At 40.0% G+C, this 15,077-nt stretch overlaps 1 protein-coding gene across 2 annotated transcripts in view; it reads left to right on the top strand.

Annotated features, from left to right (window-relative positions):
- Positions 1–15,077, top strand: part of fstl4 (follistatin-like 4) — a 314,390-nt gene that overhangs the window by 174,738 nt on the left and 124,575 nt on the right. For both annotated transcript variants that reach the window (XM_037748469.1, XM_037748471.1), the window contains one exon: positions 3,379–3,621. In XM_037748469.1, the coding sequence (XP_037604397.1) occupies positions 3,379–3,621 (243 nt within the window). The remainder of the gene's footprint in view (positions 1–3,378; positions 3,622–15,077) is intronic.

Genomic DNA, 15,077 nt, shown 5'->3' with positions numbered 1-15,077 from the left:
ATGCTGAGAGTTGAGATATGATTATACTGCAGGCAAATTCAATTTCTGTTTTCCGCAGTTTGATTATAAAAGCCTGGACGGGGCTCTTTTAAGTTCAGCCAGTGTGGGTTTCGCCTTATTCCACCGAGGGAAAATAGAAGTGACCCCTTCTCAGCATCTTAACAGACTCAATACAGCATCAACACAATGGCCAGCAAGTGTATTCTTTTGGATGTGTATTCACTTCTGCGTAACAGCCCACACAGTGTCCCATAACTGAAATGTAATGTTAGGAGGAAGCAACTTCAGATTTAGTTTTATCTGTTAGAATTATTATTTCATTTCCTCCGTTTTATAGTCTTGTTTTCCCTCTACCTTGACATTGAGTTTATTCATGTGGTGTATCTTGTTTCTCTCTGCGCTGCAGCCACACAGTCACCTTCTTTATATTTACCCTGGTTTCCATGGCGAATAACACAGCTTGTTAACATCAAAGGTAAAAAAAAAAAAAAAAAAAAAGAGGCAGACAGAGTGCTTGAAATTTTAAAAAGATGAAACAGTGCAAAAACTCAACCGGGTCAATTAAGGGTGAAGCTTTGCTTTTGCAGCAAAACTTCAACTTTTTATTTGATCTGAGAACAGTACATTTTGAAGGATAAACACTCGTCCAGCGGCCTGTAATGGCTGCGGTCCTAAAAAACATTTGTATATTCTGTAACAGCTCGGACAGTGTTGTGTGGGAGTTCAGGGATTAAGGAGGGTGAGAAGTCTAACTACACTACAGGCACACAAAAGGAAAATGGTGGAAGAAAACTCAGCGTAGAACAAAACTGACTCTCAAATAGTCATTTAACAGTTCATTTATTTGCATGTGAAGATGTTTTTATTTTAGGGCTGTCAAAGTTTAAGCTAGAGAGAAGATACTGGCATCCTATGTAACCAGAAAACCTAAGAAATCCATTCGTACCAACCATGTCATGCAAGCTTGTTGCGAAGTTAACGCTCTAAATTTACAATATATTTTGGCGAGGAATAACTAGCATGGCCATTTTCAAAGGGGTCCCTTGACCTCTGACCTCAAGATGTGTGAATGAAAATGGGTTCTTTGGGTACCCACGAGTCTCCCCTTTACAGACATGCCCACTTTATGATAATCACATGCAGTTTGGGGCAAGTCATAGTCAAGTCAGCACACTGACACACTGACAGCTGTTGTTGCCTGTTGGGCTGCAGTTTGCCATGTTATGATTTGAGCATATTGTTTTATGCTAAATGCAGTACCTGTGAGGGTTTCTAGACAATATTTGTCATTGTTTTGTGTTGTTAATTGATTTCCAATAATAAATATCTACATATATTTGCATAAAGCAAGCATATTTGCCAACTCCCATGTTGATAAGAGTATTAAATACTTGACAAATCTCCCTTTAAGGTACATTTTGAACAATAAAAAATGTGCAATTAATTTGCGATTAATTTCGATTCAATATTTGAATCGATTGACAGCCCTAATTTATTTACACATATAAATACACAGCAATCTTTTTAATCCAATAAACTCTGAACTGGAGTTGCTTTGCTGCCAATGAATTCAGCACTGCGTGGGCGCCTGCGTAGGAGTCGTTCATGTTTGTTAATATTGATTGAGCTTTCTCATGATCATATGAATAACGTGTAAACTCAGGAGAAGGATTTCAACTCCATTTTTATGTTTTAATTTATTACCATTGACATTTACCAGATGTGTTTGAGAGGCACCAGACGCCCCTGCTCGTACCTGTTCGAGCATGTCGTTTTAACGGCGATAACCTCAAAGGCACATGGGAGCCATAAATCCAACCAGTCTGATCACAACGAGAGATAGAGGGGTCCCGGTCAAGCTCACAGAGTCAGGAAAGATCAAACCGAGGTGCAGCGTCTGGCTGGATCAGCAGCTTTTTGGCTCGCTTTAAGTGCAAATAGATTAAATCAGGGGGGAGAAGCAAGGTGTCCTAGGCAGTGAGTGGGGATGATGGGGATGCTGGCGTGTGCATTTGTGCGTGTGTGTGTGTGTGTGTAGGGCACAAGCAGACACATGGTTGACACATGAAGATGGTGAACTGTGTGTGTTGCCTGGAGCTAGAGTTCTAGGTAAGGCAGAAGGTGTGTGAGCTCTACTTGCGTGTTGAGTGCAACCTCCACACTCAGGAATGCATATCTTTGTGTGTTTGTATACGGATGTGCACATGTATGTGTGAACGAGTGCTGAGAGGTGTTAATAAGGACACCTGGCTGTTTTCATTTCCAAAAAAAGGTTTCTCCTTGTTAGCACAGTCTTATAACTGTGATCGGGAGGTGTTTGGCTTGAGTTTACGCTTTTTCTATTTCTGGCGCACACTTCTACTAACAATTCATCTTGTTACTGTGTTGTGATTGATATGTTTGCTTTGTTTTATTGTACTCGCATATATGTGTTTAAATCTGGATGAATGTAAGCCTTGTTTGATTCGCATGAACCAGGAGATATATCGGAAAATGCGATGTATGTGTTTGCAGTGGATTCATCGTCAGATGTAGTATTTAAGTGCTTCTAAAGAATGAAGTGGTACTCCTCACAGTTTTTTGAACATTCAGAATTGCCCCTTGACGTGATATCATAGTGGGATAATATTGATATTCAGTGTTTTGTTTGAGGTCTTAATTAAGTTTGCATAGTGCAGATAAGGTCTTTGGTTGACCAGCTGTTCCGCCTGGCAGGAGAGGGGGGGTGGTGAGGCCCCTGATACTGCAGCCAGGCTGAGTAGTGCATCATAATTGATGCTATTATAATGTTATTGAATCTGTTGCTGAACCCTAACAGCATGTTTCATTAGAGGCTCATGTGGAGCACTGGAAACCAAACAAAGTTTAGTACTGAACAGCCACCGGTGACAAATAGTCACACATTAGTTTCAGAATCCTACGTGTACGTCGGTGTAGATATATGCAGCAGGGAGATGACTTTGACCAAAACCATTTGCTGCTAACATTTGTTTTGCTTTGTGGCTTTCAAGAATGAAGGTGACAATGTGAACCCACTCGTTGCTGTTCAGGGAGTTGTATATTTTACTTTCAATTTGGGTATTTTATTTTAAAATAGGGTAAATCTGCTGGATCAGCAAGGACGCAATATTTCCGTCTGTCCCACCCCGAAATCTATTATCTGTGCTCATGGGACGGTTGTATTTTATTTTTACATTGTGCAACTTCGGCTGATCTCGACCTTCTGTGTGACTCTATTTCAGAGAGTAATAAAGACAAATAAAACATTGTGGATATAGGAAGTTTCCTTCTCTCTTATAAGATTTTATTACTTTGCTTATCTACCCTTCCTCCTGTCCTAAACAAACCCTTCCCTCTCTCTCTCTCTCCCTCTTCCAGCCCTCTCTGACCCGGACGGAGATCCCTGCCGTAGGACGTACTGCGGACGGGGTCGACAGTGCGTGCTGATGGCAGAAACCGGCCGCGCCGAGTGCGTTTGCCAGGAAAAATGCCGGCCCTCCTTTGTGCCTGTGTGTGGCTCGGACGGCAGGTTCTACGAGAACCACTGCGAGGTTTACCGCACCGCCTGCCTGGAGAGGAGACGGATCTATGTGGTGCACAGCAAGGACTGCTTCTTCAAAGGTACCTGCTCGACTGTTGTTACACTGACACACGGACGCTGCAGAGGGCTGCTACACACTGACAAATAGATTCTGTTCAACAAGTTATATGCATGCTTTAAAAAATCCAATTAACTGGGATACTGGGAGTATGAGTTAACTTGAGGTTTTAAAGATGCTTTTAATAACATTGATAACATTCAGCCACTAGATGTCGCATTCACCCTCCCCTGTTCGATTGCATTTACTTCACAACAAGTCGTTGCCAGGCACTTACCGTCAATCTCAGCCATTTATCGTTTTTTTCCACACTAACTGACGACCCAGAGATACCACGTGATACCAACGTCATTTTACTATCGGCTCCCAAGCCTGGTTAGAAGTGGGAACCAAACGTCGGATAAACAAAACATTCATTTTGGACCTGCCAACATTTTTTAAATGATTAATTCACAATCATAATATATTTTTTCAGGAAGATGTTAGATAAAAAGATGTTATCTGATATCCTGTGAAATCATATCATGACTCTGGAAGTGTTTTCTAGTTTAACTCCCCCTTAAGAAAAACAATTGGTAAACATCATTTAGGTCGCAACTGCTGCTGTAACACAGGATCACAGCGGTACCGTGCTGGGGCTGTTTGTCTTTGATGTCTGATGGCAGTGTGCTACAGGTTAACACTTTTGATGCTTTTTGTGAGCGAAAATTGCCCTCAAATGATGTCGCGGTACCTGTGAGGCATACATTTGAAGGCTGCAGTGGGGCTTTGACTTTAGATGATGTTGAAACGGTATAACAGAAATAGAGTTGTACACACAGACAAAGCAAACGTTCTGTAACATGTTGCCATCTGTCAAGCTCTTGTCACAAGCATCAATCACCGCGGAAATCACGCTGCGTCTGTCAGCCGCCTATTCAATCGTGATGAAAGAATCAAATCATTTGTGTTTTGGCGCTGAAGGCTGTGGCTCAGGGTCAAGTTTGTCTCCTAGCTAAGCACTGACATTGGCACTCAGACACTAAACATTTTTATCAGTTGCTGTATTCACCTCCTCGGTGCTTTGCTGCTGTCATCACGCTCCTTTCAATTCAGGTCAGTACACTTACTTGGCAGTCGGTCCTAATCACAAACACTGGCGTCTAAATCATGTTATAGTGGCACCCTTAAAGTTGATTTAATGATCAATCTAATGGTGGAATTTTAATGGTGTGTTTTCATTGAGAAGATAAACAGTGTACAGATGTTATTAACAGGCTTTTCATGCTGGGACTCCATCCAAGAATTTACACTTCCTGTGTCATAAACCGGATCTTTAGTCCGTGCTCATGCAAACATGTATACATACAAATTAGGGCTGAGATGATACACTTTTTAAGTATTGCGATTCTGCAAGTATTGTGATTTGATATTACGATTTATTGCGATTTTTTAAAAATGAACCATGGGAAAAAGTTGAATCATACACTTCTAGGGACTTTTAATTTGAAAAATATCTAAATTGATACATTAAAAATGTTTGATTATGAGCATGTATGTAATCAGAGCTGTCCTGAAGTCAAATATATCAGTCATTGTGAAGCATTATTTATTACATTTCTTCCATCAAACCAAAAATCAAAGAATTTGACCTCACAAATTAGTGGTATTTTTTTTTATTTATAAGGGACATATAATGTTTTATACTTCTGGTGAATATAATCCAATCAATCTTATTTCCATATATGTATTTTTCACCAAGTCTAATGTCAGTATATGGGTGCTCTACAGTTGTAGCGTCGGCTGATTTGACTACGGAGATGCGAGTGACGGCGGGCTTAACCTACCGCAATACGATAACGTTTCCTGTCCATGACAGAGTCAGCATGCAGCTTTAGCCACGATGTCTAGCTCTGCTTTTCCTGGCAATGAGTGAAACCCAAAGTGTTTCCATACTTTACTGTATTTGTAGTGTTTACCATTTTGGATTTAATATGTGAGGGTGCAGATAGTATCCCCGTGGATTCTCCGCCGTTTTCTGTTTTGTCGTTTTGGCTCGCTGCGGTTTGTTTTGGTGACGGATACGGAACAGATACGACGTCAGGTTAGTCCGACTACGAGTCATGACTAGTACGGTAGACTCCTTCTACCTCAGCATAGACTCAAATAAAGCAAATATACTGATTCTGGCATAAAAAAAAATATTTAAAAATCATAAAAAAATAATCCCAATACATAGGTGAATCGTTTTTTTCCCACGCCCTTTTATAAATTCATATAGAACATCCACTTACACGTGTAGCTATTGAGACACAAATCTTCCCCGCTTTTACCTCTACTTCATCAATATCCTGGCTCTCACAAATTACCACTGGGTTACTGTGGATCACCAGCTCTCTATAGTAAATCACTAGAATCTGCACTCCTTTGCTATCACTCATTAGCAAAAGTGCTCTCTCAGCATGAACAGTCAGCATTATTATCCAACAAACAGCCTAGTCGCTTCATCATGACTTCGATTTAAAGGTAACAGGTCTAAGTAGGGCTTCTACTAGTTTTATCCACACACACTCAAACAAAACTTTCAAATACTGCATGTATGCATACAGTATGTACAGCGTACCTGTTGGCATCTCCTCCTCTTTAAATTCAGTTTTCCAGGTCAGACTGGTATTAAAGGTTTCTCATAATCCCGTAGATGTTTAAACAGAAAGTAAGGCTATAGTTATTTAGAGTGCGTGGTTTCATGTCAGCGCTGTGCAAAAAAAAAACACACGCTCACACACACAAACATGGCAGCACTTTTAGTCGTATCACGTTAGGCAGGGGAAGGATTCCTGGCAGACGCCACCATGCATAGCTAATCCACATTAGGGATGTTCAGTCGGCACATTAGGCTTAAACTCGAGATGTCTGAATGCAAACCAGCAGGAGAGAGAGCATTTTTGGAAATCAGTCAGATGTCACGGGAATCATGTGTGTGTGTGTAATTGTGAAGTAATTATTACACCTGACGTACAAAGACATGATTGTAAAGCATGTCTCACAGTGTGCTCCGCTGGAGTCATTATCCACAATTATTGTTGTTTTAGTAGAAACAACAGAGACTAGAGAGGTGGCGCAGTGGGTAAGGTGTGTCTGGCAGCATCCCTGCTGGCCTGCAGGTGGCCTTATTCCACTCATCCGTACTGTCTCGCTCAAAACTCTTGGAAATAACAACAGATCCTGGTTTGAACCCAGTCGTTCAACCTTTTTCCTTGACTCCTTTTTCTATCATTGAGTAAACTAAAGACCCCTGACTAAGTGACCCAGTTTATGGATATTTTATACTATATTCAATGCATAAAAATAACAGAATACAGAACTGTCAGTACTTCACTTAGTAGTTACTCCAATAATCAAATACGTGAACATAAAAATGACAAGAAAATCTATCTGGCACAGTCACTGCACTGGCATAACACAACCATATTCTATAGGCAAACAGCTATTGCTCACTGGGTGGTGTATTGTACCCTTTCAGTGTCGTCTTTCTATAGAACAAATTGAGTAAAAAATAGATGAAACTACATTTTCCCTCTCTTTTTGAACACATTGATTTATTTTTTCTCCCACCTTCTTCTTTTTTTTTTTATTATATATTTTCGGCCCATTTTTGAGAGGCTAGAGCTTACTAAATGCTTGATGGCAAAAAACATTTTTTTACACTCAGTCTGAGAACTAGACCCTCACAGAGGAAAATGGATCTCTTAGTTCCCTACAGCTATGCATTAAACCATGTGGCAAAAATCTTTTGGCTTTTTTTTTTTTTGGTAATTTTGCTTTCAAATTTGATAAACCTAAAAGCTCTGCTGTGAAAGCCAATTTCCTTCAGCTCAGGGCTATGGTCAAAGTCGCAGTTTCAAATTTGGCATGTACTTATGCAGGCTTTCATCTCATCGTATCTGGATTATTGTGATTCACTGTGCATAGCCAGTCCAAAACTCTCCACTTTGGCAAAAGAAAAAGGAACCACATTTGTGCTGTGCTGACCTTTCTTCACTGGCTCCCACTTACAGAGTTGATTTAAGGTTTTGTTTATTCATAAAGGCTTTGAATAGGTCGGCACATAATCACACCCTCCTCTGTCACAGTTCCACCACCAGGTCACTTAGGACATCTGACTTAGGACATTGTGTCATTGCTACCTATAAGGCTACAGAATACCATCCATCACTCACACTTTACTCATCTGAAATATCATTTGCACGTTGTGGCTGTCAAGCCTCGCAAATTCCATTATCTTTGTGATTCACACCGTGATCTGACCAGTGGGCGACGTCCGGTTCTGAAAAAGTGAAGTCAATGCTGATGTGCCTTAAACTTCATTCTTTCTAATAGCCAGCAGGGGGCGACTCCTCTGGTTACAAAAAGAAGTCTGATTGTATAGAAGTCTATGAGAAAATGAGCCTACTTCTCACTTAATTTATTACCTCAGTAAACATTGTAAACATGAGTTTATGGTCTCAATCACTAGTTTCAAGTCTTCTTCAATACAGCATGATGTTCATTTAGTAAACTATGGTCCCATTTAGAGTCAAATAGACCATAAAGCAGGGTATGCTTTAGAGCGTGGCTACCTTGAGATTGACAGGTGGCTACCACGGTGTCGTCCGGTCTGGGAGTTGTTCATGTTTTCGTCTTAGAACTTTAACCCTTTCACAGTGTGTTTTCAGTTCACAAGTTAATTGTTACATCTTGGTCGCCTAGAAATGTCTTGTTCATCGTTCGGTTGTACTTAGCGCCAAACTCTTATGCCACTTCTGGTTGCAAAAAAACAAGATGGTGACGGCCAAAATGCTGAACTCAAGGCTTCTAAACAGTAGTCCACAAACCAATGGGTGACGTCACCGTGACTACGTCCACTTCTTACATACAGCCTATGGGTCTGGCGAAACATTTCCTGGAGACAAGTATCCTGTAACAAGTACATTGCACAATGGATGAACTTTTTTCCATTTGCCTGATTGGACAAATCTACCGCTCACTTGACTGTCAATGGTCTAACCTCTATTCTCACATTCTGCCTAGAGTAACTAATCCACCAGATTTGTGTTTTTCCAATACTAATAATTGTCTTTTTCTTTGACACGTTTCATTTGTTGTTCATGGGGTTCAGCAGTTATGGCGAGTAACACATTTCTTCATCAAACTACTGTAGACCTGTTGAGGCAAACAGACTGTGTGTGGGTACGCAGATATTCCCTTTGATGCAGCTTGAAGGAGGCTGTAGCCTGCGTCTGACCTGATAGCACTGCTGTACTCTGTGTTTGGAAATGGATTTGTGGTTTGTGACAGGCAGGAGAGGTGATTGCATATAGGGTGAAAAGGATGACTTTAAACCTCTGGATGGGGCTCTTTGTTCTGCCCTGTCACTGGCTTCTTTGTATTTACATATAGTCCGTTTAGCTGCTACTTTAATCCATATTGACTTAACAATGGGTGCACATAGTAGAATACCATTAGAATAACAATGGAAGAAGAAGAAACACTTGCCATAAAATGCCAAAGCAAAGAATTAACTACTAAAAGGGACACAACAGTGTTAGGAACCGAAACAGGATAAACAGTTTTTCGTTATTAGTACCTTTTTCAATAAGCTAACTTCTGTTTTCATTGTGACACTTTTCAAATTTCCCTAAGCTAGTTTAAGCCATCCCTTTTTACAGAGACCCTGCTAAAGAATCAGCAACACACACAAGTGAAAGTCACCACGTCTTCTCGAGAATGGCAAATTGATAAACAGCTTCAAAGTTAAGAGTTATTTGACCCCCAAATGGCTTCACTAGGGGCACATTGTCAATAAAAAAGATGGATATGCCAGCTGCTCTCAAACCTAATAACCCATTTAGATTGAAATTGCCAAAAGTCATAAAACAGGTTTTCCTTGAGGATGTCTTTTTTTTCACCATGTGAAAAATGACACCAAATAATTGATGCCATAGAAATAGATGTTTAATAGAGAGACAGTGCCACCCCTTGACTTTTCCAGTTGATGCAATTAATAAATGCATTTACAGATTTGGGTTCTCATTCATTTTAGTTTATTTTGAATGTGTAGGTTTGGTCTCTCTACATAAAGTTGAGAGTGATTTTTACCAAAGTCTAATACACACTGAAACTGAGTAAAACGCAAACATGCACATTGTGGCGTTGTGCACTTGATTAACTAGGTAACTAACTAGTTATGGAAGGTCATTTAAAGGTCCCATATAATGCTCATTTTCAGGTTCATACTTTTATTTTATGTTTCTATAAGAACATGTTTTCATGCTGTAATGTTAAAAAAATATATATATTTTTCTCATACTGTCTGCCTGAATATGCCTGTATTCACCCTTTGCCTGAAACGCCATGTTTTAGAACATTTCAACGGAATTGCGTTGCTAGGCTACAGCTTGGGTCCATGTTTACTTCCTGTCATGTGATGTCATTCATTAGGCTTTGTTGGAAATTTCATACTATGCACTACATACTCAATAGGTGTTCAACATTGTGAATAAACAGCAGTATGTATCTTTTCGGACCCACTGAGCAGTAATTGACGTCGTCACTTCCTGAGAGCCTCTGTGCCAGTTGGAGACGTGTAACCACGGTAACCCGTGCCAACCTCATGTGACCAAAACGCCGGTTTGTGAGAATCAAAGTCTGAATTAATTTAAAATATATATTACGCCTAAAAAAGTGAAATCCTTTACTTACAGTTAATTTGTCCTGTCCGTCATTGTCTGTTATCAACATTGTTGTTACTACCACATTGCATTGTGGGATATGTATGCCGCCATAGCATCCAACGTTGCATACTGCAATATTTCACCGGAAAATAGTATGCAATTTGCGTATTACTGGTTTCATACTAAGGTTTCGGACATACTAAAATATCTCACATACTGTTTTAGTGTACTAAATAGCTTGTTAGTTTGGAATTTCGGACGCAACTTTACACTGCGACAGGAAATAAAGTGGGACATATTTAGAATGTTTACGTTTACGTGTATAATGGTCTAAATATTGTATATTTGTGGAACCATAAATGTACAGAAATCATGACGGTTTCTGAATACGGGCCTTGTGTTGAGCTTTTCCATACTTTCACAGTATTTATATAGTACATAAACCTGCTTTATAATATGAAAGACTCACAAAATCTCACTTTTTACAATATGAGACATTCAAGTTCTCAACCAATCACTCTGCTAATTTGTGAAATTAGCTTCATGAGCACAGATGTGTCACTTCTGACCCTGGCTTTGATTACATCCCCGTTCCTCTGAAACCATTGGAAAAAGAACTATCACAGTTGATTAATTGCTTTCGTCTTCCTGATGAGTAGGAAGCTCCAGCGAAGGCAGACCAGACAGACATCTGTTTCCATTTGGTCATGTACGGCGCTCAGCTGGGGGTCTTTAATGTATCCCGATATAGCCGCTCTACTCGGGGACAAGTGGTGATACTTGGTGGTGATGCTGTTGACTCCCAGATCAGACGGGTGATGTGTTGCCATCCGCCAGACACAAATTAGTCACGAGTCTCCCCAGGCTCACAGTGAGCTGCGCCTCAGTTATAGGACAGGGCACTGATCCACTCATTCATCCATCTGGCCATCCATCCATTGAGCCCGTGATTCACAACCTTTTTGACTTGTTGTTCTTGCAGAAGCTTGTTTTTTTTCTGCTTTTCTAAGCTGGTAATCATCTGCAATTTATTGTGCCGACCCCTCAATGGCAGGTTCTGACCCCCAGGTCGGAAACCAATACATTAAACCAGCCACCACATTGTTAATTATAGAGCTGGAACTATTAGTTGATTAATTGTTGTCGCCAACCACCATTATTTAATCAAAAAAAGTAAAACATTCTCTGGTTTCAGCTTCTTAAATGTGAGGATTTGCAACATTCATTGAAAAGTCTTACCAAAAAAAAGTTTTATTTATATTACTATATAATAGAAATACACCTATTTCTAGGTTTTGGATCAGATAAAACAAGGAATTTGAAGACGTCAACTTGGAAACTTTGGAAATATTTTTTGTAGGGCTCTAATGGTTATTTTCATTGCCCATTAATTTGTTGATTATTTTCTCAATTAATCAATTAGTTGTTGGGTCTATAAAATGTCAGAAAATGGTGAAAAATGTCCACAACTCAAAGATATTCAGTTTACTGTCATAGATGAGTAAAGAAACCAGAACATATTCACATTTAAGAAGCTAGAACCAGAGAAAAAAATTACTCAAAGTGATTATTAATTAATGAATTATCAATCAAAATAGCTGGCGATTAATTTAATAGCTGTCATCTAATGGATTAATTGTTGCAGCTCTAATTTTTTGACTTTTTTTGACAGTGTTCTTGAGACTATGAATTCCTCTTTCTTTTCCTCCATTTAGCTATCCGTCATCCATCAATGTTTGACACATTTCACACTTTAAGAGCCGCCTCGACCGTTCTGATGACTCTTTATCATCCCGCGTTGTTCTGTGGCAGCTGTGGTTATTGCATTAGCCATCAAAGCTGTCCCCCCCCCCCTCATCTTCCTCTCTCTCTCTCCGCCCCCTCCGCAGCCCGTGGCAGCGCTCTGCCTCCGCCGTCCATCTTATTGCTCGCTAACCCTCTGCCCCCTCCTGTGACTGAGGCCATTAACTCGGTCACACAAACACACGGCTCTCATAAGAAGGGTCCACTTTTGGTGTGAGTTTTAGCCCTGCAGCTTTAGTTGTGTACATAGAGGCTGGATAGGGTCGCAGCAAAATGCTTTTAAAGGTGGCGAGTATACCGACCATGTGTGGGCGTTTTGCAGGATGTTCATAATCTCTTTGTTTGGCGTTGTTTCTGCTTCACGCTCTTTCTGTGCCAAAACTTTGTAGGATTTGACTGACTAAAATGGTTTGTGCCAAACTTTGTTGTATGATCTTATTCTCGCAAAACTGACTGTGATTTGAGAGCTGCTATAAAATGCACTTGTTTTCACAAAAGTGGGTTGCAGTTCTGCTATATCACTATTTGTCTAAATTAAATGGTGGTGTCTGGTGGTATTTATACGCTCCGGAAAAACTTAAATCAACATTACAGTTAACTTAAAGTTATTCTCCTTGATTCTGGTGCAGCGGTCAGACTTATTCTATCTTGAAGATTATCATTTCTTGAAAATCTTAACCAGTTGATTTGTATTTTGTACACAACTTGTTTTATGAAAATAACACATCTATTATTACAGACTTTTATATAAGAAGAAGACGTAGTCACCATGAAGTCACCCATTGGTTTGTGGACTTTAATTTTGAAGCCTTGAGTTTAGCATTTTGGCCGTCACCGTCTTGTTTTTTTTTGCAACCAGAAGTGACAGAAGAGGGTGGAGCTAAGTACAACCGAACGCTGAATAAGATATTTTCAGGCGACCAAAATGTTACAATTAACTTTCATAAACTGAAAACATACTGTGAAAGGGTTAAAGTTGTAAGACAAAAACACGGACAACTCCAAGACCGGACCACGCCGTGGTAGTGACCTGTCAATCACAAGGTAGCCACGCCCTAAAGCATCCCCTGCTTTATGGTCTATTTGACTCTAAATGGGACCATAATTTACTAAATGAACATCATGCTGTATTGAAGAAGACTTGAAACTAGCGATTGAGACCATAAACTCATGTTTACAATGTTTACTGAGGTAATAAATCAAGAGAGAAGTAGGCTCATTTTCTCATAGACTTCTATACAATCAGACTTCTTTTTGCCACCAGAGGAGTCGCTCCCTGCTGGATATTAGAAAGAATGCAAGTTTAAGGCACTTCTGCATTGGCTTCACTTCTCAGACCCGGAGGTTGCCCTCTGTTTATTAAAAAAAAATGACTTGATGAAATTGAGATTTATTTGACTTACATATAACCAGGTAGTTAGTCAGGTGTCAGGTAAACAGCAGTGAGTCAGTGTTCCATTCACAGAAAGCTGAACTCTCTACATCTTTGCTGTGACATGACAGATTAGATTGGTTCACGTGTGTGCACTGTGCGATTGAAGCGTGACCTGCTTGAGTTATGGTTCATGTAAAATGACCCTCATTCATTCTGCTGCACCCTTTTAAGTGACACCATTCAGCGCTACATCACAATGACACATTTTATAAACTCTCACAGTTGGGATGCAAAGTTGTTCAGGTCATACACGTAGCGCACAGTTGGATCAGAAGTTTCCGTGCAACTCTCTGTTAGGTTAATAAGGACTAAAGCCGGGCTGGGCTACCAGGTGTGACACGTCCATACACACACACACACACCTAACACCCTGCAGGCCTCCCCTGACAGCCCTTTATTTGTTACAGTGGGCTTATTAACGACCAGTCCAACTATTCCCATCTTTCTTTTCATGTTTTTTTTTCCCCTCCAACACCTTTCTCCTCATTTTCTCTCCTCAACAGTCACGTGGGTCTTACCTCATTAGGTAGATTTCCTCCCCACAGATTCATTACGGTGGAAGTATTTGCCGTATGGAATGAATGCCCTGTCCCAGATAGAGATGTCCCCTGGTCCAGCTCTGGTCCCCTGCCTAATAAACATCAGTCTCCCCTATGAAAATAGAAAGCTCTCTTTGTCCACTGTCCCCCGTTGTTGTGGTTGTGGGACATCGTCAAGGATACTGCACCAAAAGAACAGTGTTTTCCTATCAGCCCGTATGTTGAACAAGCTACACCTGGTGTGGTATTTCAGAAAAATAAAAAGTAGATTTAGTGTACTATTAGTAGGATGGACTAGTGATGAATGGTGTATGGTATCAAAACACTTGATAAATGTTGTTTGAGTGTAACAGAAAACAAACACCCATGTCTGTAAGGCATTATAAACATACTTAAAATTGTTTAATAGTGCTGTATAATTATAGTTTTAAGCTTTCCTAAATATTCATAATGCTGTATAACAATAATAATTATAATCACATTTATAATGCATTTTAAAGTGATGATTATAAGTTACTCGTGTAAAATGTATTTTTACTTTATTTAAAACAAACAATGACAACCTAAAATCACACTATAATGCATTATAAAAGTATTATAATGTATTACAACAATGGGAATTATAATACACTATGATACTTTTAAAGAAAAGTCAGTGAGTGACCAGCAATTATGAACAATTAGTAAAGGTGCTTCACTTGTTGGCAGGACTAAATGACGTCAACTTTGTAGGTCAGTTTTTCTCTGAACGGTGTTTACTCCCTGATGGTGAGACACAAGTTTGTATTTTGCACTTAAGTTTGCTTTGAGGAAGATTTCTCACATCAGGATTTGATCTGGGGGGAATCTAGTCTCAGTTAAGGTGCGATGGGAGGGGCACACTTCTTTATTGGAGGCCGTAGGCTAATATGCACAGTTGACCATCTCCTGTGACTTCTGCCGCCTGTCCAGCATTGTTGGTTCTAGTCGGGCCTCGGCGTTAGAGAGTCTATGAGAGAGAGCAGTCTGT

This window comes from Sebastes umbrosus, chromosome 17 (genome assembly GCF_015220745.1).
Source record: "Sebastes umbrosus isolate fSebUmb1 chromosome 17, fSebUmb1.pri, whole genome shotgun sequence".
In the NCBI taxonomy this organism is placed as follows: domain Eukaryota; kingdom Metazoa; phylum Chordata; class Actinopteri; order Perciformes; family Sebastidae; genus Sebastes; species Sebastes umbrosus.
The sequence above is the reverse complement of the archived record's forward strand: the minus strand, read 5'-3'. Positions and strand labels throughout refer to the sequence as shown.